We start from the raw sequence: 27,644 nt of genomic DNA, 5'->3' as shown, positions 1-27,644 counted from the left end.
CTACATCCTCTTTCTAGGCCACAGGATGGATCCCTCAGTCTTAACAAAATCATGAAATTGGTATCTTCTGGACACACCCACTTCTGACCTCCATTCACACTTGGTCCCCATACAATTGTCTTCTCAAGTTCAATGGACCCAAAGTGAACCCATGATCTGTTCCCACTGTGCTCTCTCAAATACATGTTCTCCCTGCGGTGTCTGCATGACCCTATTCTGCTTCCATCCATCCATGTATTTGGGTCAGAAACCCGAGACTCATTCTCAGTACCCCCATCTCCCTGACCTCGTAAAGACCAAAGGCTACTTATGTGGTTCTCAAATAATCCTTGAGTGTGTTCTCTGTCTGTCTCCACCAATGCTCACTCCACCAAACCACTGTCTTAGTACTCTAGGGAGTGGGAGCCTTTCCAGCCTTTGGTATCTCTTCCCCTGTTCCAGCAGTACAGGGACTTCTGACCCAGGGCACCTCCTCAAAGGAGGCCAGAGCGCTCTGTGGCCCTGGGTCTCCATCACTTCTGAGATTGCCTTCCAAATCCTTAGCCAGACACCTCCCACCTTTCTCCCACCCTCACAGATGAAGCTCCTACCTACAGCTTGGCCTCCCTACCTGCTTTCCCTGTATCTGAAACAGTTCTTTTGACAGCCCATTAAATCCCAGCATCCCAACACACACTCTCTCTCTCTCTCTCTCTCTCTCTCTCTCTCTCTCTCTCTCTCTCTCTCTCTCTCCCACTTGCCTGTTTTCTGCCCACTGTTAAAACTCAGTTTAAATTCAGTTTCATCAAGGAATTCTTCCACAGCCACTTAGAGTAGGTTATTTAAGGATACTATTCAGTACGCAGATGTCCCGTTTTAATCAGTGTCCACTTCTGAGGGTAGTGGAGGAAATCTTGAGTGAACATGTGCATTGTTGACGTGAACATGGCCACGTTAAGGACCTTAATGCCTCAGGCTCAGGGAAAGGGCAACACCTTCCCCAGGTGAGGCCCAGGAGCATGGCAAAACCTTTCTCTGATCCATGTGTGAGTATGGACAAAAGATTGAACAGGGTATATGCAAAACCTAGCTGCCACAGCTTCCTCCTCCAGGGCAAGCATGGCCTACCCAACACCAGCTTTTCTGTATGTGAATGGTGTGTGTGTGTGTATGTGTTGGTTTCTTCATTTCCAAGTTGCCCCAGTCAGGTTTTCAGGACCAAACCAAACAAAATGAGGCACACTTCCCCCCACCCCCACAAACAATACCCACAGCAGATGAAGCAGACGGCTAGGTGTGTGTTAATTGTTGTACCTCAAGATGCAAGACACATTTTTTGTTCATTATAAATTTTCAGTAATTGATACTTGATTGAAAATGTAGGAGAAGAGAAGTAGATGCCAAGGATTGTCTGTGCTCCCATCACCTACCTAGAGCTTCTCCTTCTCGATGCAGTGGGAATAAGAGAGGAAAGTGTAGACCCAGGCGCAGAAAGACAAACACCACATGCTCTCTGTCCCGTATGAGTCCTAGCTTCCAATTCTGAGACGTGTGTGTTCACGTGGGAGTGAATGTGTCTGGAGGCCAGGCGCTAGAAAGGAGCCCCAAGAGGAAGGGGAACAGAGGTGTAGAAGTTGGGGAGTAGAACCCCTTGTTGGGAAAATGAGGTCAGCATTAGGGGTAGAAAGCTTTAAGGAGTGATGGGTCAGGGAGATGGAGTGTGGATGAAGTGTCACCCCAAAATAAGGATGTATAAAAAAGCCACAAAGGAATCTGACAGCTTTGCAAGTTAATTAAGAGTTAAGAATTAGACTGTGACCCACCCCAGGAGACAGATTAGTAAGTGGGACACCCTTCTGTGAGTGCTTCATCAGGGAGGCCCTGAGCCCCCCCCCCAAACAATGCAAGCTCCTGCCACTGCTCCTGGTCGCTCACCAGAATTAGATGGTAAGACCTGTCATAGAAGACGCCAGAGCTTTGACTGGAACTGTGCTAGAAGCTTCCTCCCCGAGAGAGAAAAGCCACCAAAGCCCATAGCCAACCGTGAACCTTGCATGGGACACTACTGACTTGCCAGGCAAGACGCACCCATTGGAACAATAGCTTCCATGGAGGCAACCAAGCACTTTATGACTTTCCTGACTGGATTTGAGGGCATTTCTTGCCTCAGAGGGATCTGATGCCTGGTATTATAAATATGGCAAAAAGTCTGTGACTGGAGTAGTCATAGAGCCTCATGAGGAAACCGATGCTGTTACTCTGCTAAGCTGACACATCAAGTTGTATTCAAAGTATTTATGTCCACAGATCGGGGCGGCCCAAATCTTTGGTCAGAAAACTTTCAGTCAGAGAAGCAGTGGGAGTTAATTACTGTGGAGACTTTTAACTGGCTAATGATGCTTAGTCCTATTGGACCCGTACATCGCTTCTACCAGGGAACACTGTAGAAGCAGGGAGAGCAAGAGGAAGGGAGGAGTGTTATGGACCATGGTCCTCTGGCAAGAGGTGCCCATTGTACTCGCAAACACGCACTAGCTGTGATTGCCTCCAAGAGACCTAAACAAGATTTAGCGCATCAACATTCCATTCAGAGATGGAAGAGGGACTCATGGGGCCACACCCGTCTCTGGGAGCCACTGGCAGTTAATGGTTGCCAGGAGAAGAGAGCCATTTTCTTTGGTGGTATAGCCACCTGAAAGTCGTCTACACTTCTGTAGCAACCCCTCACCTATGTTTGTGTAAGTAACCTGGGTTGAACTTACTGGGTCACCTAACAAAACAAAACAAGACAAAGACACAAAAATGGAAGGTAGACTGGGAAGAGAAGAGGGATCGGGGGAGTAGGGGGAGTAGGAGGGTACAAGAGAGTGGATTGGGAGTAGAATATGATCAATATATCTGTGCATGAAAATGTGAAAATGAAACCCATTATTGCATATAATTAATTTTTGCTTAATTAAAGGAGGGGGGAAGTTGGTATATAACTTTTGTTCTTGTTTTATTTCTAAAATATCCTATATGGAGATACAGTTTAGAAAAAAGGAAATATGGAAAAGTGGGTTAAAAGAGGAAAGGACACTAGTTTTGGTTGCAGAGGCAATACACTCAAACTTTTCACGGACCGGAGCTGCCCCATACACGAAGTGATAAAGCGGGGAGACTTGAGGTACTCTCTGTTCCATCCCTCTAAGCTAAGGGATTCACCAAGACTGATTCTACCAACCCCTTAATCAAATCATCAAAGGTATATTTCTTTACTACATGGGTTATAACAAGGCACATCCGAATTCTTCTCAGCCCACTGTAAAAATGTCACCTTCTGAGAAACATCCTGTTCACTGAGAAGCCTCTTTGAAATCAGTTTTCTCACGGGAGTAGGTGCCATAGGTGGGAATTGTGGGAAGTCAAAATGTAAGGATAAGTAATCAGACTGATTGAGGGTGAGTAATTCAGATGAGGACTGTACCCCCTTTTCAGTTAAAATGTTATTTTTACATGCCACCAAATGTCTTTCCACCCAGTACAGCTTAAACACCAGTCCTTCATTTTCTCCCAGCTCTTGGTGTCCTCTGCTGGTCTTGTAGTTTGGTAAGAAGAGATGAAACTGACGTGCTCAATAGAAACAGGGAGAATGAGGGCATAAATAAATGAAATAAAATTACTGGACATCTCGGGGACCATGGTTAGTGAAACAGCTGCCCACAGGATCCCTTCAATGCAGGCATTTATGACAGGTGGTGAAAATGTAGCATCAATCTCAGGGTGGGAACTCCGGGCAGTTTGTTACAATGCTCAGGACAGCTTGCTGACTATTGTAGCAATTACAAACTTTCACAGATAAACCCAAGGGTGGTCCATGCCCAGTGTACAATGTATCCATAGAGCTGCTACTGTAAATTTGGTGAAGTAGTCAATGCGGTCATCCTCAGGGTAAAAATACTAGCTAATGATTTTTCTCTGAGGATATCTCTGTGAATTAGTGAACAACTCAGAAGGATGATGGACGTATTCATTATTACAAGACAAAGTGAGAAAACCGAGAGGTCTCTTTATTAATAGCATGTTCCAGAACAACGGATGTAAAGGCAATAAAAAAAAAATAAATAGCCTCAGACATTCACATTAACATCAAAGAACAGTTTTCAGATTACTTACATCAGTGTCAGGTCCCTTATCCGCACCCGGACAAGAGAAAGTAACAAACTCATGGCACCTCTTGTGAACCACAAAACAGCAAACTGAGGAGAGAAAGGAAAATGAAAATCAGAAGGGTTTATATTTAATGTACCATATGGTGAGAAGTCATTTTAGTTTCGATACAGACAGAATCTCTCAGCAACGCTTAGGCACTTCGTTCAAAAATCAGCAACATTTTATTTTGATTAAGCTTGTAAATAATACCACAAAATGCTCAGGAAAATTAACTCATGACTTCTCCACTCTAAAGCTGGGGGAGAGGAGAGCCAAAGCGTATGAGATACTTCCTCAGTGTATAACCCAGGATTATAAATTCAACATGTGTTTCAATTTCCTATACCTCTGCACATTTGTACAGACACACATGCACATATATGTGCACATGTGCATATGGATACAAACATTACACACTCACTGTAGGTAAAATAAAAATAACTAGAAAGGGAATAACTAATGATAGGTCATCCAGAACATCCTGAGTATGAGTTAGAAGACCCAAGTTCGATCCCCAGCACCCCTGGGTCAGCTCACAAACTACGACTCCAATTCCAGAGGATCTGAAAATCATGTTTAGCCTCCATGGACACTTATACACATGTGGTAACATAGAGCATATGTGCAGGCAAAACACTGATACACATAAAATAAAAATAAATATCTTTTTTAAAAAACATGCTAACTCAATCTATAGGAAATACCCGTTTGAAAATCAGTTGGGTGTAGCCTAACACTTTCTTGTCAGTATCTGTGATGAAGGCTGTCCCCAAGAACCTTTGCAAATCTAGCAAAAGTATTAAGAGACTTTTCTAAGCCCAGTGCCAATTTGATAGCTAACCCTGAAGATGGATCAATAGAATAACTTAATTATTAGAAATGAATTATGTAATCCCCCAAGTAGTCTTTGTGGGTGGTGTAATGTGGAGAATACAAAAGTGATCTTAGTCCTTTCTTCAGAGCCTAGAGCGGAGCTCACAAAGCACTCCCTACTGTTGCTCTGTGTGGAATACGGAGAATGTATTAAAGAGGCGATATGCTGGCCACCTCAAGTATTCAGGAAGTTACAAAGTTTTACTACATTTTACGGTTTGCATATATGTTCCCACCAAACCAAACGCTGATAAAATCTGGCTGCCATTCTAGCGGTACATGGAGAAGGATCCCCAGGAAAGGGACTGGACGATAAAAATTTGTCCCCTGTAAGTAAGACTCACACCATTATAAGAGGGTAACTTCAACACAGTCTTCTTACTTCCAAATGCGCACCGTGGAGTGTGTATTCGTGACCACACACACACACACACACACACACACACACACACACACAAAAGTAAGCACAGTAAGAAGGGCGTGGTCCTGCCCTTTTATCCCTTAGACTCTTCACCCCTCCTGTGGATCATTGCTTTCCTTCCCTCTGGAGCCAATGGCTAAAAGGTGCTTGCCAAGCCAGCACCATGACCTTGGGTTTGCAGCACCCAGAACAGGGAGTTATGTATATACTATCCAGCACGGGGGGTGGGGGGGGATTCTGTTACAGCAGCAGAAGGGAACTAAGACACAGTGCAAAGAAAGTTTGAGCGCCCTGACTTCTTCCTCCTGCATTGCATTAGTCTCTGAAGGAGACGAGGAGGGGGAGTCACTCCAGCCGGTGACCGAGGACTGTAGTTTTGCTGAAATCTCCAGAGAATTCACATACCGAGCCAAGTGCTAAGAATTCTTAGAGAGTCAGGGGTGGCTGAGAAGAAATTCAGAATCTTCCTGTCCCTTGGAAACCGTTGAAAGGTCTCGAATAGAGAGGAACATGTATGACAGCAACGTGCCAGAGGCACAAGCATGGGTGTTGGAAAGAATCCTCCAGAGAGATTGAGGGCTAAAGCTAGCTAGGAGCCTCTTACCTAGTCTAGGTATAAAAGCAACTGACAATCATTATTCAGACTGCTAAGATGAAGAAGAATTGCAGAAGAGTGAATGGACCTGCTGAGTGACCACAGGGTACCATTTAAAAGGCAGTGAGTTGTGAGCGGGTAGTCCTGCCATCCCTTCCTGTGTGCTGTCATAGAGAAGCTTCATAGCCACACTGTACAGTATGCCTCAGTATCCTTGGTTCTAGAAGGAAAAATACTTTGTGGATGTATAGTCCACTTCAAGCACACAATGAATATTTATGAATGGGAGAGAAAGGGAGGTGGGGAAAACCCCCAGGGGGGGACAAATGGAAAGAATGACAGACAAGGAAGGGCCTTGTCTAAGGTGACCCACCTACCATGTAGTGCAGCCAGGTTTCACGCTAAGTTTTGCTTAATGCCACAGCCTGTTTTACCCTCACAGTGTCCTGTCCACTGTCGGCATCAAGAGAAGGGAACCCAGGTCCTTGCTGCTCCCTGTAGCAGCCTAGAGAGTTGCTTCAGAGCTTGCAGCTCAGGTAAGTCAGCATTCTTGACTTTGCTTGGAAGAGAATATTAGGACGAACCAGGGCGAAGTTGGTGTTTGTTGAGATTTTTACACGGATTTGGCCTCAGAAGTCAATACAGAGGCAACTCTTAAGAAGAATGAGACAGCGTGGGTGTGGGCTTCTCAGGAGAGAGCTGAGTGCAGAGCTAAATGGACAGGCAATGCTAAATGTGCAATCAGAGGGCAACGCTGAGCTCCTCTGGGTCTGGAGAGCATGTGGGTCCCTTCCACAAGCCTCTGCCACGGGCCTCTTGATTGGAAATTCTCCAACGATAGCTAATAAAGCAGCAATAGGGAAAGCCACAAGAGGCTGCTCACTCCTCCACACCCATCACAAAGGTATGTTTTATTTATTGAGATTATCAGAAGAATCACTTACGACAGGAAAAGGGTTTCAGGGCACTCTTGCCTCATCATCATTTGTGATGAAGGTGAAGTTTTAGGGGTAAACAAGCATTTTGATTTCTTTCTTAATCCGTTCCAACGTTTGAATCTTCCACTTTCTTTGCTCACCATCTCCATGTCCGGATGAGCGCTATTCACACGTAAGTATCTAGTCCCTTTGGAAGACGGTGTTCCTTTGCCATCTGTCATCTCTACCTACCGGGGCACTGCTGAAGTATCTCTATTACACGCTTCGAGAAAACTCTTACTTCAGATATTTTCCTAAGAATCAAGCGCTCACTGCTCTCTAAATTCTTCAGAGGCAGTGAGATCCTTACCTACTCCCAAATGACTTCCTCCTCCCAAGATTTCTCACATGTAAAGTTTCCATTTCAACGAATGCCTCCAAGAGGAGGCAGACAGAGGACCCTATGTTTCTAGGATTCTCATGGACGTATAAATTACCTGGGGCATAGAGCCCCTTAAGCCTGCTTGCACTTTGAACATTCCCTTGGAAGCATGTTTAACTTAGCAGGCACAGTACCCTAAGTTCAGCCCCATCACTGTATACACTGGGTCTGGTGGCACTCACTTATAATCCCAGAATACAGGGGAGGGGGCGCAGAGGCAGGGAAGTCAGAAGTTCAGTGTCATCCTTGACTACACAGTGAATTGGAGGACAAGGGGCTGCAGGAGGCTCTGTCTTAAAAAAGAACGAGCAACATAGGTTCTCCCAAAACAGAGCAAACAGTATGCCCAGGCCTTAGTAAAGAGAGAAGCTGTGCTGTCCCCTCCCCTCGCCATTACCATCCTCTCTGGAAAGGGAACGAGAAGGGGAAGAGCGGTTGGGCTGACTGGCTGGACGCAACACTTGTCTGGGAAAAGCTGCCCTAGAAAATGTGCGCAGTGGTCAGACATTCCAAAACTACAGATGGCTGCCCCGGACCTTGCTTCCAAGCTGCAGACTGAATTGGTGAGATGGGTTTTGCAGGGTGATGTGATCTAAGCGTCAGAGATGCTGTAGGACTGTTGCAGGGAGAAGAGGAGGAGGAGCAGGCCTAATAAACGCTCTGTGCTTCCCTGGAGGTGGCCAGTGGAGATTTCCTCTGGTCCAAAATTGAGAGCTACTATGTTACTTTAAAGTCTAGAGGAATTCTAATGCCCATGTACCACGGGGTAAGGAGAACTGAGAGAAGGTGGACTCTGGGGTACCCGTCACATAGCACAATTCCAACAGCAGCCTGACTGTGGTCTCTTCAAGTTTGCCACGTTCAGCTTGAGGGAAGTGAAGGTACAACCATACTTAGTTTCATGCTGCAGAGATCTGCTTTGAAGAAGCACTAGTCATCCTGGCAGACTCATACATGTGCTAGGGTGTGTGTGTGTGTGTGTGTGTGTGTGTGTGTGTGTGTGTGTTTATCAGAGGTGACAAGCATGTATTGGGGGTTAAACAGGTGTATGTATGTGGAGGTCAGAGGTCATTGTCACCCTCTTTCACTCTCTGTCTTAGGGATTTTTCAGACAAAGTCTCTTGCTTACCCTGAAGTGCATCAATTTGGCAAGACTAGCTGTTCTGTGAGCTCCAGGGCTCCCACTGTCTTCCTGGATTACAGCAGCACACCCCCATGTTGCCTGACTTTTTTATAGGTGGGCTTGGGACCCAAGCTCAGACCCTCATGCCTCTCGGGCAAGCACTTTCCCTAAGGAACCATCTTCCTGGTCTCCAGGAGTCAACCTGCAGCCCAATGCTGGTGATTCAGAGTAGATCTTCATTCTGTCATCTCTATGCACAGAGCGACTTTCCTGTAACCCTCTCTGTAGGTGCTTGTGCTTCCCCACAGACACCGATGGCCCCTGAACTGAGCCCACCACACTGTGCAAATGATGTATAAGCACAGAAAGGAATTCGGTCCACAGACCTGAAGAAGCGAGTCTCCTCTACAGGACCTGACTTTGCTCAGATCCCTGTCAATGGCTAACGTCATACAGTGTGAATAAGCGGAAATGAAGGAGGACGCTCCCCATCTGCCAAAAGTACAGAAACAGAACAAATAACACTGGCCTAATTTTTGGGTCAGAGACTCATTTTAAATATTCGAATAAAAAACCGAAGTGTGCTGCAGGAGTGCCGTGCTGATATTAAAGTGATGCTTAGGCATGTGAGTTTAGTCTGAGGAGATCCAAAACCAACAAAGGGCATACGGAAAGCCAGACAGAGTGAGAGGAACAGTTCCTTCCGACACTGCTCCTCCTATGAATCTGGTAAAATTTAACTTGACCGAGGAGTTTCGGTCCATTAGACACACACCAGGGCATGTGAACGCTCTGTGTCAAAACCATCTTCATGTGGACGGATGTCTCAGGCCTCCTGGTTGGGGAGAGTGCTTGCCAGACTCTGAGCAGACGGCAAGTCGGAGGCTTGCCCCCATACTCCACTAATCCAGAGACGTTTGCCTTAGAAAGAGTATGGTGGGTTGATAGGACAGACACAGGAACGGGATGCTGCAGAGCCCGGCCTGGTCAACCCTGCATCCTCCTGAGGAGCCTCACAAACAGCCACACACAGCCCGCCGCCTGCAGCAATGCTCCTTGTGCCTAAGGGAACCTCTCAAATGAAAGCAATTGTCACCATCACTAGATAGTCACTTGGAGGGACTAAAGAAACAGAGAGGGAGGGGAGGAGGGAGGGGAGGAGGGAGGGGAGGAGGGAGGGGATGAAGGGTCAGAATGGGACAAGAAAGAGGAAGAGGAAGAAGAGGAAAACTGGCAGGTGCTGACAAGAACACAGAGAAATAGGACCCATGTCCACTGCGGATGGAAATATAAAGTAATATAACTGCTCAGGAAAAAGTTTGGAGGCGCCCCAAAATTAAATGTAGAATTACCATATGACCCAGATATTCCATTCCTAGATATAGCCTCAAAATAACTGAAAGCCAGAAGTCACCAGCGTCCATTATTCCCTGACAAACGGTGGAAATGACCCAGATGCGTACCAGCAGATGTGTAACTGAGATGGAGTGGGTGCGGCCTGGCGCTCTGCAGTCCTAGGGAGGAACATACTTCAGACACACGCAACAGAATGTGAGTCCCCTCGTCGGAGACAGATGGAAAACAGAAAAGAGGTTATTGGGGCAGGGAGGGTGGTTCAGGGGCAAAGTGAGAACCAGAGTTATTAAACCTGGCAGGGTACTGCATACATCCAACACCGGTGCATCTCTGGTCTCCCTACCCAGCCAGACTAGTCAAAGTGGGAAGCCCCAGGTTCCTTCTCAATATTATTAATAATATATTATATATTAAGTAGTTAATATATAATAGTATTACACTGTAGTGTAGACACCTGATGTCAGCAAACAGCATGCACATGAACTCTCCTGGATGTGTGCACCTGCAAACACACACACACACACACACACACACACACACACACGTACATACACATGTGCACGCACGTGCACACAAAATGCACACACATGTCCACATACTCAAAATACACACTTGCACGCATACAAAATGAATATGCATACAAATTATACACATACACACAGATATACAAAACACAAACATAAAAATCTCTTTCTCCCTCTCTCTCTCTCTCTCTCTCTCTCACGCACACACACACACACACACACACACACACACACACACACACACAAAGGAGGTTACTATGGATTAGAGATGAAACAAATTGGGAATTGATGTGTAGTGAATGCAGAGCTCCTGTATAAAACATTTTTTTTTTTATGTTCTGTAAATAGCCGGTGATGATGGTTCCAGAACATTGTAGATATATTTAGTGCCACTGAAGCACACACTCAAGACAGTTTAAATGGAAAAACTCATATAACATGCTTTATACAATAAGAAAGTATTTGACCAAGCGCAACATTTACAAAATTACAAATAATAACTACTATAAAATAAATGCCGTAGGAAGTCATAGACAGGAAGAGGTTTAGACTTGTAGTCCCATTTACATGGATTTTTTTGTGATATGCACATTCATAATTCTTAGAATCAAGAAAAAAATTTCTCTTGATCTTTAAAATTTCCAGTGAAACCAGTGTCAGAATCGAGTGGGGCCCTGGGGACAGTCCAGTCTGACACATGACTGTGAGCTACCACACGTGTTTCCCCAACGTTTCCAGGGCACTTGTGCTCAGTGACAATGACAGGAATAAGTGCCTCCTAACTGTGGCTTGTGCTCTTTTACCAGTCAACAATGTTTACCACTAGATCTATATGCATGACGGGATATGTCTTACTCACACTCACACTCAATACAGATCGTTATGGGTGCAGATACATAATGCCACGGATGGTTTTGCATTTCTTCAAAAAAATAATTTCCTTTCCTTTCGATCTCATGTCCAAATCACTTCAAACACAGACAATTCCTTCATGTAAAATGGAATGTAGGCATAACAATTTCTTATTATCTAAAATTAACAGGGTGGAAACGTGATGTAACGGACACTGGATTCCAACAGGAACCTGCTTCCAGGAACCTGCTAACCGGAATAGGCCTGCTTCAGTCAGGACAACGGGCTTATAGCTGGACCTCCCCGCTTCCTGACCTCACTGCAGTACAGGGCCTTGCGTGTGCTAGGCGTGCACTCCCGTGCACAGCTCTACCCTCAGTCCTCATTTGCAGTCTATTTTTACAGAATATGGGTGTTTACGCCGTCATTAATGTGTGTACCACATGCACGCAGGGCCTGCAGAGGCCAGAGAGGGAAGAGGGGTCAGATGTTCTGGAGATGAAGTTGCGGCTGCTTGCGAGCCTTCACGTGGGTGCTGGGAATTGAACCCAGGAGGAACAGCCGGCGTTCGTAAGCACTGAACCATCTCTGTACTGCCCACCTCTTTTTACTTCCTTTGATCCTTCTTCATTTTTTTTTTTTTTTTTAAATTTGGGATCAGGTCTCACAAAGTTGACCAGACCAGTCTCAAACTCAATATATAGGCTTTGAAGTTACTATCAGTCTCCGAGCAGACCACACAGGTCTGCTCCACCGAGCCTGCCTAAGCCCTCAAAAATAAATGAATGAATAAATAAATAAATAAAATAAGTAAATGGTTGCCATCGTGTGATGGTCTTAATCAAATTTTGCTGGTAGGGATTAATGGAAGGTAAAGCCCTATCAAAATACAATGGGACGAAAGTCTCTCAGACACAGCGTGCTTTTAGCTTTGTGGGAAAAGTAAGGGAAAGCTGAACTTGTATTTGCATTTTAAAAGAGAATTATTGGTTTCATATTTGTAAAGGTGAAAACGGTCTTCGCCTAGGATGCACGGTCAAGTTGTATGGCAACAAGTTCAACAGATGTTCCGTCCCACACAGAGTAAAGAATACGGCTCATCCGATGGCACATCGGCTCTGCCCCCAAGCAGTCATGCGCACATGCCCAGATGTTTCCAAAGCTCCCCGTACTTCCATGTCTGAGCATGCATCCACCTCTTCCTCTCCTAGAATGTCACTGGGCGTTCCTGAGAGCCCTCTCTTTATGCTTCCCCTGGCATGGATCCTGCAAACAGCTTCTTCAAAGTCACTGGCTCCAGCAACGTGGCAGATGGTGCGACCATCTCACAGCCAAAGGGGTACCTTGGGCCAAGGCTGGGGCAAGAAGGGCTGAGGAGACCTAAGAAGTCAGACGTCAGGGTCTGCGGCCTTCAGTTTCATTCGGACTCTTGGTCATGTCTAGCATTCAGCCCCGTCATCAGCAGAACGCCATCTGCTTCATTCAATCTATTAATCCCCATAGTTTAGGATCTTGGAGAGCAGGGCCACGTCGTGCCTGTTTCTATGGTTGCTGCCGCTTTGAATTAGATTCTCTGTACTCGGAATGCTTCGTGGTAAAGGGATTGATTTCTGGGAGGTTGCGGAGTGTGGATGCAGGAAATCAAACAGATGCTGGGAGCAGACATAGAATTTGAGACTCAGCTGAGTGGGATACAGGGCTGAGGAAGAAAAGTCCTCTGTGTAGCTTAGGCCTGGGTTCTGCCCTAGACAGGCTGGGTGGGTTAAGCTTCATGACCACCCAGACAGACAATCGGGCTAGTCAATCCAGCACTGAAGTCAGAGGCGACTTTCCTAACAAGGCGTCTACACAGCAAAGAAGAATCCTAAGGAGCCAGAGGAAAGCCAGGGACACTCACATGTGGTTAGTGGTGGAAAGGGTGGGGCAATCTAGGAGCTGGGAGAAGAGGATGGAGAAAGCCAGAGAAGAGACCTCGCTGAAGGTTGGGTGGTGGAGGTCTGGGGTCCCAGTTGCTTAGAAGAATCACAAGTTTAAGGCCTGAACTGTGTAAAGATCAAAAGGGTCAAGCAGAGCGACTTAGCCAGGACCTGTCTTGAAGTTTAAAAAAAAGGGGTGGGGGGTGTGCAGGGCTAGAAAAATGTATAGCATTCAGAAGATCATTGGTTCAATTCCTAGCATTGTGTGTGTGTGTGTATGTGTGTGTGTGTGTGTGTGTGTGTGTGTATGTGTGTGTGTGTGTGTGTATGTGTGTGAGAGAGAGAGAGAGAGAGAGAGAGAGAGAGAGAGAGAGAGAGAACTCCCTGCTTCCTTTTAATCCCTGACTCCTTTAATGAGGTGCAGTGTTAAAAGCCAGATACATGTTTAAGGCTAACAGAAGCAGTTTAACCTTTCTCCCCCTTCACTGCCACTGAGATGAGACAGGGTAGTCTGCTGCTCTTTTCTGTCTTTAAAAATTATACAAGTAAAATAATATGGTATCTGTGATTCTCTCTAACTCTCCCAGCAGAGGGGGAAACACAAGACGCAGGAAGGATGACGCGTGACTTGTAAAAGCCGTTGATGATTCCTGAAGCTGCAAGATGGTTGCACGGTCTTTATAACATTACTGTCTACTCTTGTGGCTATCCGAAAATATAAGTAATTGAGAGCTGAAAACATAAATTTGGGGACTTGCAAACATGGCCAACTTTTATTTCTCTACAAAAAGACAGCGTACGTGGGGTACACAGGGAGAAGTCCACGTGAAGATGGAGACTGTCTAGGGTGATGTATCTATAAGCCAAAGTATGCCACAAGTTGCCACCAGCTACCAGAACCTAGGGGTGAGTCAAAGAATAGATTCGAAGAGGTCGACCTTCCCAACAGCCAGCCTTTAGAACCAAAGCGCAATTTCTGTTCTCTAAGCTAATTAGTACATGGAATTTGTTGTGGCAGCCCTAGAAAACTCATATACATGCCAGGAAAGTTTCTAGAAAGCGAAGGGCTCAAGAAGAAGAAATGAAATCATTTAAATGAGAACAAGGGGCTGGGGACCCAACACGCTCCTCCCTAAAAGCTTCATGAGACGGCACATCTGTGTCTATCAAATTTACCTAAATCACCATTGAGGGCATTAAGTCCAAAGCTACAGTGAGTGATTGCTAGACAAATGAATTAGGGTTGCGTTAATATATCCATGGGGAAAGTATTCCAACACTGCAGCTGACCGTAAGCAAAACAGGGAGATTCAAACCCGAACTACAGATAGAAAATGGAAACTGAACTTAAGATCTGGGACGTTTCCTTAGACTCCCTTGTTCATGGTTATGAATGGGTTTAATAAAGCTGGAGTTTCTAAAGGGTTTAGTGCCAACGCGTAATCACAAGTCCACATTAAAATCATTAGCTTTCTTCTACACAGTACACCAGCTGGGCTCTGCGGCCCTAACCACGCAGTGACCACATCTGGGAGAATGCTTACGCCCTCAGCAGGACACAAGAACGTGACTCCCACACAGGTTTCCAGCCCAGAAAACACACTTGCAAGGTACACAGGACCCAAGGCCCAGGAGAGGGACCAGCTTTTACCTCTGAAAAGGATTTTGCTGATCTAAAAGACATTAAGTGCCTGCAGCTAAGCTGAGAGTTGAAGTCAGGAGACGTACAGAAGAATCCACTTTCATGCTGGAACTGAGGAGGCCTTTGGGGGCCTACGGGAGGGAGAATAGCTAAGGTTATGGTTCCACCTCCTCCGCCTCTATTCTCATTTGGCCCCTGGCTAGTTTTACATTTAAGTCAAAATAGACTGAACTCTTCTGAAATCATTTTATCCATGTGTGTCGCCACGCCACTGCTTGGCTGTGGAGGTCAAAGGGCAACTTTGTGGTTCACTCCTCCCACCTGGGCTCTGGGGACTGACCTCAGGTCATCAGGCTTGTAGGACAATACTCTTACCCACTGAGCCATCTTGCTAGCCCTTTAAGTCGGTTGCGATGGGATAGCAGTCTCCATTCATACTGTGCAGTAAGCAGTCCACTTGGCAACAGACTGAAGGTCAGGATGAGGCCAACCCCTCTGTCTGTAATTTCTTTCTGCTATGTGTAACTCCATAAGCTGGTACCCGTGTCTGTCTGTTACTTAGCCAACGCCAAAGGCGGGGAAGCATAGCATAACACTTGCACTGCTTAGAAGAGAGGACGGAAATCCTGAGTGTGTTCTCTAGAAGGTGTAGGTGGAAAAGAGAATTCCCCAGGTGCCATGCTTGGGGAGTGAGAAAAATAATCAGCCAAGAGCAGAGAGGGACCCAAGGGGAAGGTGGCAAAGAGCCAGGGTCTCTCCTCCCCGAGTCAGGGGCCAAGAGGTGCTAAGGCTGAGCAAAGACTGAAGACCCAGAGACTTCCTCCTCCCAGCTGGGAAGCCCAGCTGACAGAGTTTTGTGACAGCATTTATGCAAAACGATGAAAAGAGACTTAAGCTGCCTCCTGCAAACTGTGGAGACAGGTAGTCAAAGGCGAACCGGGATGACACGGGAAGGAATGTGACTCCCATTCAGAGAAGACGTTACTTTTCATTCTGGATCACAGAAGCAAATGACAAAGCTATCCCAGGCATTTTAGAAAACACTCTTTTTTATGAAATGTATCTACTACTCATTCATTCTTCATTCATTCATTCACCAATTCATTTACTCATTTGCTATGCCAGTACAGAGCTCCTGTGAGTTAGTTAGGAAAAGAATATTCTATAGCGTTCCGTATTTAGCTTTCTGGTTGGTCTCTGACCGCAGTCAGCATTTTAAGGAGGGAAGGGACCCTCTGAGAACAGAAGGATGTCAGGGTGTAGCTTGAAAACCAGGGCATACTGAGAGCAACCAGGACGGGACATGACTTCTGAAATTAGAGGCCACCGCCAGCCTGTGGTGATTTTTAATTCTTAGAGATAAGTACATGCAGGAACTTTCCATAAATAAGTACTTTCATTTTCCCGGAGATTACACTGAGCTTCTGCGGCAAAGGCTGCTCCCGTTGTTATGCAAATTTTTACCCATGTAGCATATTCCCCTCTGCTTATCTTGGCGAACAATTCAAAAGAGAAGCCATAATACGCTAATTACCTCTCTTTTATCAAGAATGTTGGAAACTAAGAAAACATCAGGGACGAGGAACAGCGCATAATTACAAAGGAGGGGGCCAGAAGCCTCCAGCAAGGAAATCTGAAGGTATCCAAGGGGCTCCAAAGCCACAGGTGACCGTGTTGAATAACCTGGAGGGGAACATTTTCTTTCACACAAATAAGGACGTTAAGGCATCCAGGGTGGCAGAAAAGCAAAAAGTAAATTAGCAAATGAAAAGGAAAAAATAATCAACTTTACCAGACAAATACATCAAATGTATTACATCCCTCAAAACACACATGCCAAGAAGCACGGGGCCAAGCAAACGTTAAAATAAATACAGCAAGCCGTTACTCAGAATTTTAAACTCAAAATGTTTGGGGAAGGGGGAAAGGTTGGTTTGTTCTCTTTATTTTCACTTTTTCCTTTCTTTTTTCAATGTGTATGGGTGTTTTACCTGCACGCATGTCTGTGCACCATATGTCGTGTCGTACGAGAAAGGGCGTTGGATCCCCTGGGACTGGGAGTTACAGGTGGTTGTGAGCAGCTGTGTGTGTGCTGGGGATTGAACCTGTGTCCTTAGAAAGAGCAGCCAGTGCTCCTAACCGCTGAGCCATCTTTCTACCACTGAAAATGCTGTTTAACCTACACTGTCACATGATGCTTCAAAGACACTTGCAACTGTTTTCTGATGTGAAAATACATCCCGGTTGTTTCTTCATGAGGGCAAATCTCTCCAGCACCTAAAACACTTTTTATGGGGTTATCTCTAGGCTGGTGTTTTCTGTTCGCTCTGTTCTTTCCCCCCGACATTCATGAATTATTTGCAAAAATATCATACTTTAAACGATGTTCCCAGCAACGCCAGGCACTGCAAGATCCCATAGTGCTTTGCAAACCGTCAGAGTAGAGTGTCGTATACAGAGATATACTTGCTTTGGTGTGCAGATCTGCCAGATGCTTATCTAACATAGGTCTCCACTTGGCCACAGAGTCTGCAGAGCAATTAGAAAACGTAACTCAGGAACTTCAGGATAGCTGGCCGCAACATGAACAACAGCCCAGAGGATAAGAGAAGGAAAACCTGGGTTCCATCTAACCGCTGTCAGAGCAACACTGTTGGGAGACCATGCTCCTTGTTGCTCACAGGGCAATGAACTCAAAGTAAATGAAGACAGATTTGCATGAAGATTGGTGGCATTCAAGAAATTTATGAAAAGTCAGGAACTGAGTTCGGAAATTTGAGTTAGTGCCTATCTATTAGAAGAACTAAGTTGTAGGTAAACATGTAGGTGCACCATTACAAAGAGAGAGAGAGAGAGAGAGAGAGAGAGAGAGAGAGAGAAAGAGAGAGAGAGAGAGAGAGAGACTACAGAGTAGAATGGGGTAGATTTTAAAATGACATATTGGCATGCAAGCAAAATGCTAGCAGTAATTAGCTTTACTTTGAAAGGTGATAGTGTTACTATATAATTTTCAAACAAGTTCCAAATGAAAGGTTTGGAAGTATTCAATTCCTGAAGGAGGAACCTGGCTAAGTTGATAACACTGATTCAAGCAAGAATTGAAGTCCAATAAGAGCTGCCCGCTGAAAGAGGTTCGCTGAATGACAGCATGGAGCAGGTATAGGGGTTCCTCCATGGGAGGAAGGAGAGACTACAGGGTCTGCTGAACGAGGAGGAGGAGTGACAGTTGAAGCACTTCCTTTGCAGGTGATGGTTGTACAACACCAAGGGCCGCTGAGCCCATCTATTTCACACAAGTGAACTACCCATTATGTGAACGTATTTCAAAATTGCTACGGTCGATAAACTAAAACCAGCCCTGGAGATGTACATCAGCAGTAGGGTAAAGGGCTTCTCTGCCATAAGGCAGGGCCTGGGTTCAATTCTCAGAACTGCCCCAAAATAAAGTAAACAGAGAGAGAGAGAGAGAGAGAGAGAGAGAGAGAGAGACAGAGAGAGAGACAGAGACAGAGACAGAGAGAGACAGAGACAGAGAGAGAGAGACAGAGAGAGAGAGACGACAGACAGAGAGAGAGAGACAGAGAGAGAGAGAGAGAGAGAGAGAGAGAGAGAGAGAGAGAGAACCCAAAACAAGAGACATCCCTAAACAACAAAGCAATCATGAACAGGGTCGCTAAGTGTACTCCCCGTGATTGGAATGACTGGAGTCATTTTGTTTTTGTCTCCATATTTTAGATAACTTTCATTACTATTAAAATGGCTAACCTTCCTGTTGTAGTAAGGTCTCTGACATGGCTGTATCTCTGAGTACCAGGAATGTGGTCCCAGACAGCTTTGGATGTGTTGCCTGCTGGGCCTGGAGGCTATGGGGCCCTTGTCCCTATCTAATGGCCTGGCTTTGTGTATGCCAAGCTCAGAAACTTTTCCTCTCAGCTCAGCCATGGAAATGAGACCCACCAAGCCTGCTGTGTCCAGCAGACCCATGTGGAATGATTAAATGCCAGCTTCTCTTGGGACACAGCAGGCACGCAAACAGGCTGAGTATCCTTCATCCAAAACACTGGAGACCGAGTGTTTTGGAATTCTGACTATATTTTTAATTTTAGAATATTTGCATATCTGTAAGTCTTCTTGGGGACAGAACCCTAGCTATGAAATTCAATTTCCATGTACACCTGATGCACATGTCTGAAGACAAGTTTATTCAGAATTTTGATACTTCCATACATCAAACAAATTTCATGGTGTGTGATTTCCCATTTGTGGGACAGATCAATGTTAAAAAAGTTTCAGATTTGGGAATGTTTTCAGGATTTTAATTTTCAGGTTAGAAAAGCAGCCTAGACTTCCTTCCCTCTTCCTTTTGTACCAGAGCAAGAGGGATTTTACTTTTAAGTACAGATCCCTGCATGGGGCTCCCAAATAATTGATAACTAGGGGCTAGACCAAGGGGAAAGATATCCAAGGACAGACAGGCAGCATTCAAAGAATGCTGGACGGAACAAGGCTATTGCATATAGCCCATGTAGGCAGATGGAGCGGGATGCTTCTCCTTGCTCTCTTTCCTACACAGAGAGAAAATATACAGTGGAATCCTACTGACACCTCTCCTGGACAGAGAGGCAAAGAGAGTGAGAAGTCCATCACCCCTTACCACCTCCTCTCCAGGTTCCCATTTGCCCAAGGCCAGACATTAGGACACATCTCAGCTCTGTGTCCCACAGATGAGGTCACAGACGGCCTCTCCTTCCATTCCACTGCTTCCCTATGAGCCCAGGTTTGCCCATAAAGCAGGCAGGACAAGAGTCCAGTTCAGTCAGGACACGGGATGGTGAGGACAGGCACACCTGGAAGTGACACACCTGTGGACACACCTGCCTCTCTCTCCTCAGTGCCAACAGCACGGAGGCTCCCAGTGTGATTCGGGATATCAGCTAAGAAAAGGACCAAAGAAAATCCTGGTGTCATCTAGTCCTGGGAGGGTGGGACAAAGGCAATATCAAACAGGACGGGCTGCCATGGGAAGGCGTTCCCCCTGCATCCTTTTCGTCTTCCTTACGTCACTGACTCTACCCTCAGCCCAGGAATGTGCCACACCTCCAGATGCCACGAATGTGAACCAGGCCCCTGAGGTTTAATTAACTACCGGACGGGGTCGTCTGAAAAGCAAAAATCTCATCCTTTCTACGGGAGCTGAAGTTTAGGAGAGATGGAGTCTTCGCGGTTCAATTTCCAGATGTCACGTTTCCCAGAACAGTAAGGCAGGTGACCAGATAAGGCAAAAGCAAGACCCAGAGGCGGACCAGGGTGATCACTACCAAGACACTAAGTAATACAGGTGATCCGCATGCCAACAACTGGCTGAAGGCACAGAAACGAGGTGGGAAGGGATGGGTGGATAGTGCCCAAGAAGACGAGGCATGGCATGAGCAATGTAGCATGGCCGCCCGGAGATCCGAGAGAAGGGGCCATGCTGACACACACAGGTAGTACCTGAAAGGGGGAAAGCAAGAAAGAGGTTTTGGTTTAGCCCTAAATTGGCCTAGAATTCACTACATAGTCCAACCTGACTTTAAATTTATAGTAATCCCCCTGCCTCATCTGCTGCTCCCCAAACGCTGGGATGATAAGCCTGCATCGACCACATCACCTGGTTCTTGTGACTAAGATTTCTAAGGACAGGAGTGTGAGGCTCAGGGCCATGTTCTCAAATGACAAGAAGACTGTCACAGAAAGGGAAAGGCTTGGCCTGCAACTCACCAGTCCTTACAATATGTGAATGTCCGATATTTAAAGGACTCAGCCTTTTCTGTTTGTCCTTAATAGAGGGAGACCTTACAGAAAAGAAAGTTGCTGGATGTCAGCTCCCTGTTATAGAGGGTGGTAGAAGGTTTCTGTCAAAATGAAACTGTCCACAGGAATGAATCCTGGGGAGAGGGCTCATGCAGTTGATGATACCCTGTCTATCCACTGTAATTCCAAAACAACCAAATTCTGCCAAACCAAGGAACGGAGCAGTTCTACTTAGAAATTCTCTAGCCATTGCTCATCGTTCCTTTGGGTTGAAGGCGTGGGCTACAAGGATAATACAATGTATCTACAGGACTCTCAGAGAAAGAAGAAAGGAGCGAGACTCTTCTGTTCGTGGCTACACTGATGTCTTAGGATCATCTCTCAAGAGTATGGCTAAAGAGTGTACTCTTCTAACTTGCATAACAGCCATGGCCTTGCAACTGGACTGATGCCGCCCTCCAGCAATCTATGCAGAGACCTCGATCAGGCAGGAGGGCACGCTGCAAGCAGTTTGGGGTCTCCATCGCTTTTTTTTTTTTTAAAGCTTTCAGGCATGCAGGCACATACACACAAGGAAACAGAGACAACGTCACTAGGGGCTGCTGACTGTGTCAATTGCACTGCTGGTGTAATTTCTCCCCGGCTTGGGCATGTTGCTGCAAGAGGCCCTTGAAATGACATTGTTTACTGTTGGATTGCTGGAACTTGATTGGGCACATGAGAAAATAGGAATCAATAATACAGTTGAACCTTCATAACACTGACTGTATTCACACTACTCTTCAAAGATTTTTTTTCCTAGCGTGTGTGGTGTTTACATTCATACAGGGAGCTCTGACCGAGGAAGGCAGCCCTCCCTACTCTCCCCATGGTGTGAAGCAGCAGGCAAGGTGATGGGGTGGGGGAGTCTGTCACAGTCAGGGTCCTGACCCAGGGAGAAGGGGCAGGAACAGGCAACAGGGAGGAGCACTGGGCTTCATGAGCTGTGCTGGGTATGGTCTTCCTGGATGATCGGACATAAACGAGGCCGCAGTAAGAGACAGACCGGGTAGGGAAGAGAGGTAGGTGGCTCCCGCACATCCTGTCTGCAGCTTTAACCACAGCGCCCTGGAGGCAGGGGCAGGTGGATCTCTTTCACCTGGTCTACACAGTGAGTTTCAGGCTAGCCAGGGCTATGCAATGAGTCCCTGCCAAAATAAACAAATTAACCAAGAAAGAAGGGCGGCCATGACTCAGGGCTTTCGACCTGGAAGAAAGCAAAGTCTGCCTCCTTCACCATCCCAGTTAGGCAAGTAAGACACACAGCTTAGATAGCGGAGGCTGCTGGTTTGGGGGTGGAAGTCAGGTGGAGGCGGCTGTGGCCTGTTACGATCTCAAAGGCAGTTTCTCTGGGAACTGATAAGACTTTTGGTCATTCCCCATGCAACCTTGACTATTCAACAGCTTTATGGTTGGAAACCTACAGAGACCCTCAAGACGTCTCTTTTCCAGAAACTTCATTTGCCAGATGAAGATGGGCCTCTGCAGGCCAATGGCTCTGCCTGACAATGTCTTATCAATTCAGGGCTTTTTGTTTCCGGTGACTTAACACAAACCATGCTTGCTCTCCTTTCCAACAGCTGAGCGAAAGCCCCGGAAAGGAAATGCAAGGTCATTTTGTGGAAGTACTTAATAATGGATTTCTGTCCCCTCGACAAAAAAGAGAAAATTGGAGAAGTGCTAATAGGATTCGCGGGCTGACAATCAATAGTGACTCAGATCCTCTCTACCTTGTTACCGTCATGGAGCAAACCTGGGATGACGGCACAGGACTGAGCAGGCCGCAACACGCTCTGACGTCTAATAGGTACTTCTCGTCCAACTTTGGTTTCCAGGGAGGTTGCCGTGTTGACTGTGAATAGTTCCTTATTGATCAACGGAAGTGACAGACCAAATTCAAACTCTCCTGCTCCGACATCCTTCTTCACTAACACATGTAAACATTTCACTATGGCCCTGAAGGTAAGTCACTCTGATGCCAGAAACCAAGTCCAACTTTATCAATATGGCTCTTCCTGGAACCCGACAGGATGTAATGGAGAGTGAACCAGTATAAAATGTGCTCCCTGTGTGGGTACCATTGAGGCTGGGGAGATGGTTATGTGGGTAAAGCACCTACGGTAAGAACCTGAGTTCAGATCCTCTGCACTCACACAAAGCCAGGGTGGTCAGAAGGGACAGTGAGGGGACTGAAAAATCCTGGGAGCTTGCTGGCTGGTCAGCCTAGGCAATGAGCTCCAGGATTACTGAGAGACATTATTAATATCCAAGCTGGCCATCTCCATAGACCCTCAGAGAGGAACAAGCTGTGAGGTAGAGTTATAATCTGTGGTGCCACCTGAGGACAGAGGTCAAAGGCTATTTGACACACCAGAGTACCTGGTCTTAATTAGCGATGTATTGATTGCTGACAATAACCCTCCCTCTAGGGAAAGGTATTGATGGAAATGTGATTTTGAAGAAATGAAGTATTTGCTCAGTGTGACGGTCACCTGTGATTATCATCTTGAGGGGATCTAGAGTCACACAGGAGACAAGTGCCGGGCAGGTCTGTTGAGGGATGATCTAGATTTGGCTGACAGGATTTACATTAACTGTGGTGTCAGCATTGCATAGGACGGGGCTCCTGGACTTAATGCAGAGGAGGAAGGAAACATTTGACTACTAATGTACAGTGACCAGCCCAATTTGAGCTCCTGCCAAAATGGCTTCTCCACCACAGTGGACTGCCAGTCCAAATAAACACTTCCTTATGCTGGGTTTTCAGGTGTTTGACCCTGGCAATGAGAAAAGTAACTAGTGCATAGTCTGCAAATGCAAACAGAATTAATCCTGCTTCAGGAAGTAGGGAATCTGCCCCGGATAAGGCCAACGGTCTTTATCTTATATATCCTTACATTCTAGGATTCATGGGAAGCTTTGTAGAAATGAAATTAAAAGGCACACATCAGTCTCACACACACCTCAAAGGCAAGGAACAATTTGGAACGGGATGCCTCGTCCCCTGCCTCAAACATCCTACAGGTCCGTCTACACGCACACTTGGCTAGAGGTGCGGGTTGCCCATCCGTCTGCAAGGAGAAAGCTGACTTGAGGATTCCCTTTGGGGATTGATCACACTTGCTTCCTCTTCTACTCGAGAGGCTAAACATTTGCCTCAGAGTGGCATCTCCTTGCCTTTGCCTGTCTCTCCAATAATTAAACCCTAGAATGTCAGGTCCTTCGAGGCTGCTTCAAAAGGGCAATCCTTCGTATTGAAATGAGGGGCTTCTGGTGCCCTTTAAGTCTGAGTTGTCTGACACCTGGGGAATTACCAGATTTACACAGAGCAGGTCCCCAAGGCCGGGCGAGGCCAGGGAGCTCCAACTGCGGCTGTGATTCTGCTCTGTAAAAATGCAAACTGCTTCAGTCTCATTAAGCAGCGGCCCAGAGATAGGTCTGGGGAGTTTCTCTGGTACCATGTGGCTGTGACGCAAGTTCCTGTAGCCTCTTCCTGGTACAAGCACCCAGATCAAGCCATTTTTCCAATTCTGCTAAAGGAAAGAAACACATGAACATGTGGAGCAGGCATACGGATGGACGGACGGACGGCTGCACACTGTCTCTACCCAGAGCAGAAACAACTTCCAGTTCTGGACCAGTTGGGTTCTTTGCAAACCTCTGAGTGTGTGTGATTCCTGTGACTCTTTTATCCACACCATGTGCCCCAGGTACCTTGGACCTATTCTCCAAGTTCTTTTTCTCTTCCCTACAAAGCTCCAAATACCTGTCTGAGAAGCTGTAGACTTTACCCCAATGGTTTGTGCATTCATTCACATCTCAGAAATAAAATCCCAGGGACCCCACATCAAATACTCATCCTCAGAGCTGAAGGAGCTGCAGACAACTCCTTGTCCCACTTCCAAACAACTCCTCAGTAGCACAAATGACAGAATTAGGCAGCTTGGGAGGCAACTAAATGTGAAAAGCCTCGCGAAGATTTTTGCAGCTAAATTATGCTAATTTCCAAGATCATATCATTAATACCAACTCATAAAATTAGATTGGCAGATCAGTTGCTTAGCAGATAAGTTGGAGAGGGATATATTTTTCTTCACTTGTTTTGAGGTGTCTATGGCTCTGTTTGCTTACGTCTGTTTCTGGGTACACGTCCCTACAGTGCCTATGGAGGCCAGAAGAGGGTGTTAGATCGCCTGGGACTGGAGTTAAAGTCAGTTGTGAGCTGTCATGTGGGCGCTGGGAATCAAGTTATTGTCCTCTGGGAGAGCAGATGGTGCTCTCAACTACTACCGAGCCTTGCTTTTTCTTTCTTTTTAAGACTCCTGTGATAAGGGGCCACAGAGAAGCTGTTATCTGATAGACGGATTGTGTTTGTTTTCATTATATTTTATTTTCTCTACTGAACATTAATCACTTAATACTTCTCTCTCTCTCTCTCTCTTTTTTTTTTTTCTGGTACCATAGCAAGCTTTGTCTTCAGCAAACACGTTGGTCACAAGTAGATCCCCAGAATGCCGTGGGAAGACTGACATACGACCTGTCTGTAGCCAGACACAGAGTGGGAGGAGCAGACTTGGAGGGGAGGGGCAGAGTGGGAGGGGTCTTGAAAGTGGTGGCCACAGAAAAAGGAAGGACACCGTAACCATGGAGATTGGCATTTTGTGGGGTGACATTTTCTGCCCTCACAAGGCACCCACCATAGTCTGTGGCCTTCTTGCTTGGACTGAGCCCAAGTTGAAAACTACAGCCCATGAGGGACCTGAGCTGAGCTATATTCCCTTCATGCTTCCTGAGGAGAGAAAGCGAAGCCTTGGAGAGATTTGGAAAACAGAGAAATGACCCCCTGGGAGATAGGAGGGAGCAGTGAGTGGAATGGCTGCTGGTCCCCACTCTTCTGTCTTGACTCAGGTAAGGGTTAACTCTGTCCACTGCCAGCTTCCTATGGCCTGGCACAGGACCACCTCAGGGCTCTTGGTCGAATGACACTGTAGGTACTTTGTCCAGTTACAACGTGGATTTGGATGCTTATAGGACATTGCTGCATCCACTCCCAGTCAGTGTCCAACTGAGAAGGTCAGGATGATGTTGGGACCAAACCAAGTAGAGGAAAGTGCTCTCGTTAAAGCCAGACATCAGCTGCTGCTCACAAGTGTTGGGCCCTGAGAGAAATGTGCACTCTGACTCGCCAAGAAGAAAAGTGCATCTTCAGAAGCAACTTGGTCAGCCGAATGCAAGCCACTGTTCTCAGGTGACAAATGTGTTTGTGGCAGCCAGAGATGTAGCCTGCCCTACCAAAATGAGAACCTGGAATTCCTCAGCTTCAGAAACACCCATAGAGCTGCAAGAAGGTTTGCTTTGACTTACAGACAACAAAAAGCAGCTTGCTTGCTTTCTAGCTCACTTTTTTTTCTTGTACGTTACCTTTCCTTGTAGTTAAAACTATGAGGCACAAACCCAGATAAAGCAGAAGCCCATTCTGTATAGTCATTTCTTAAGGCCAAATTAAACAGAAAATATTCATTTATTTGATTAACTTTATCATTCAAGAGACATCAGTCTTCAGCTTGCATTTTAGCTGAGCAGAAATATAAAAAAAGAAGCTGAGAGGGAATGGGGGACAGCAAGCTAGCATTCTCAAGAGCAAAGGTGTCACAGCAGGGAGGAGGAACTTGGCATGTGCACTCTGCAGAGCAAAGAAAGCAACCTTGAATGTACAAACAAAAATTGATGAATTCGTATTTGATTATTTTTGTGGCGCAAAGGACGAAACCACAGTCTCCTCAATGTGGGGCAAACGGTCGACCACTGAGGCCCCATCTCAGCCCCCTTCCTAATTTAAAAGTACCAGGATGGGCACCGTTTCTTGGTATTAGGGGATAAAGATGTTCCCCTGAGCGTTTCTGCTCACTATAAAGTAAGACATCACTGAGTGTCTTGTTTACAAATGAGGAAACTGGGTTTGTTTACCTTAAGCCAACCAGGAACAACATGTTATATTTAATAACCGTTCCGAGTAGAATCTGCTGTTGTAGCATGCAGTGGGGGAGACAGCAAGGGATCAACGCCTCATTCAAACTCCTTGGTGTCCACGAGCCTCAACTGTTCATGGTAATCGTTATGTCCAACGCTAGGGTCTCAGTTTGTAAGGTACTATGAAGGCTAAAATCTCCCCACACCATCTCTCGCCAGCAGGTGAGACGTGTGGCCAAACTTCTGCAAGCGGCTGAAGGCGGGAGAATGAGAAGACTTGTTACACAGAAAGCTGCCATTAGAACCCATGCCTTCAGAGAAGCTGAGGTGACATCGCGTGGCAAACCTTCTCTTGCAGTTTCTGCTTGGGCGCTAGTGTGGTTTTACTTTCAGTTCAAGCATGCCTTGCTACAGTGAAAAATGAATCACTCTCCGGTATCAAATGACGGCTTCAAACTTCAACCTGAGGACATGAGCAATTTCCAGCCTCTTTTAGGAAGGAAGAAGGGTCACAGTTTGGATTCCCACTGAGGCTTTCCCTCCTTGACCCCTGTGGGAGGGAATGCCACAGGCAAAGCTTTTTCTAGTAGCATTGATCCAAGTCCCACTCTTGTCCCCTGCCCTGGAGAGACGTGGAAATAAGGTCGACTTTTATTTTAAAATCTCAAACATCTCAGTCTTTGTGCTTTACAGCAAAATGAATGATGTCTGAATTTTAGTGGGAGACGTATCAGTTCTCGGCAGCATGGAGTCTAACTTTGATTTATTTATTTTTGTAACATCCAATGTGGCAAACTTATGGTGAATGATAATTTGCCAAGAAGTTCATTCCGTGTTGTGATGAGTACAAAAGGACCTGGAAGGGAGAGGCAGCTACTTGCCGTTCACTTGGAAACTTTCCAGAATAACTCAGAGCCCCCTTAACTCCCCACCAAGTGCCTAGAAGCCCAGAGAGGGCTTCTGGAGTTAGGGAGTTTGCCAGAAGCGCATGACGCATACACAGGCCCTTTG

At 46.1% G+C, this 27,644-nt stretch overlaps 1 protein-coding gene across 1 annotated transcript in view; it reads right to left on the bottom strand.

The window, feature by feature from the left end:
- The window catches only part of Prkca (protein kinase C alpha), a 399,975-nt gene that overhangs the window by 243,872 nt on the left and 128,459 nt on the right, over window positions 1-27,644 (bottom strand). The window contains exon 3 of the mRNA XM_032914268.1: window positions 4,135-4,217. Coding sequence (XP_032770159.1) covers window positions 4,135-4,217 — 83 coding nt within the window. The remainder of the gene's footprint in view (window positions 1-4,134; window positions 4,218-27,644) is intronic.

Source organism: Rattus rattus, chromosome 9, assembly GCF_011064425.1.
Source record: "Rattus rattus isolate New Zealand chromosome 9, Rrattus_CSIRO_v1, whole genome shotgun sequence".
Classification (NCBI taxonomy): Eukaryota; Metazoa; Chordata; class Mammalia; order Rodentia; family Muridae; genus Rattus; species Rattus rattus.
The sequence above is the reverse complement of the archived record's forward strand: the minus strand, read 5'-3'. Positions and strand labels throughout refer to the sequence as shown.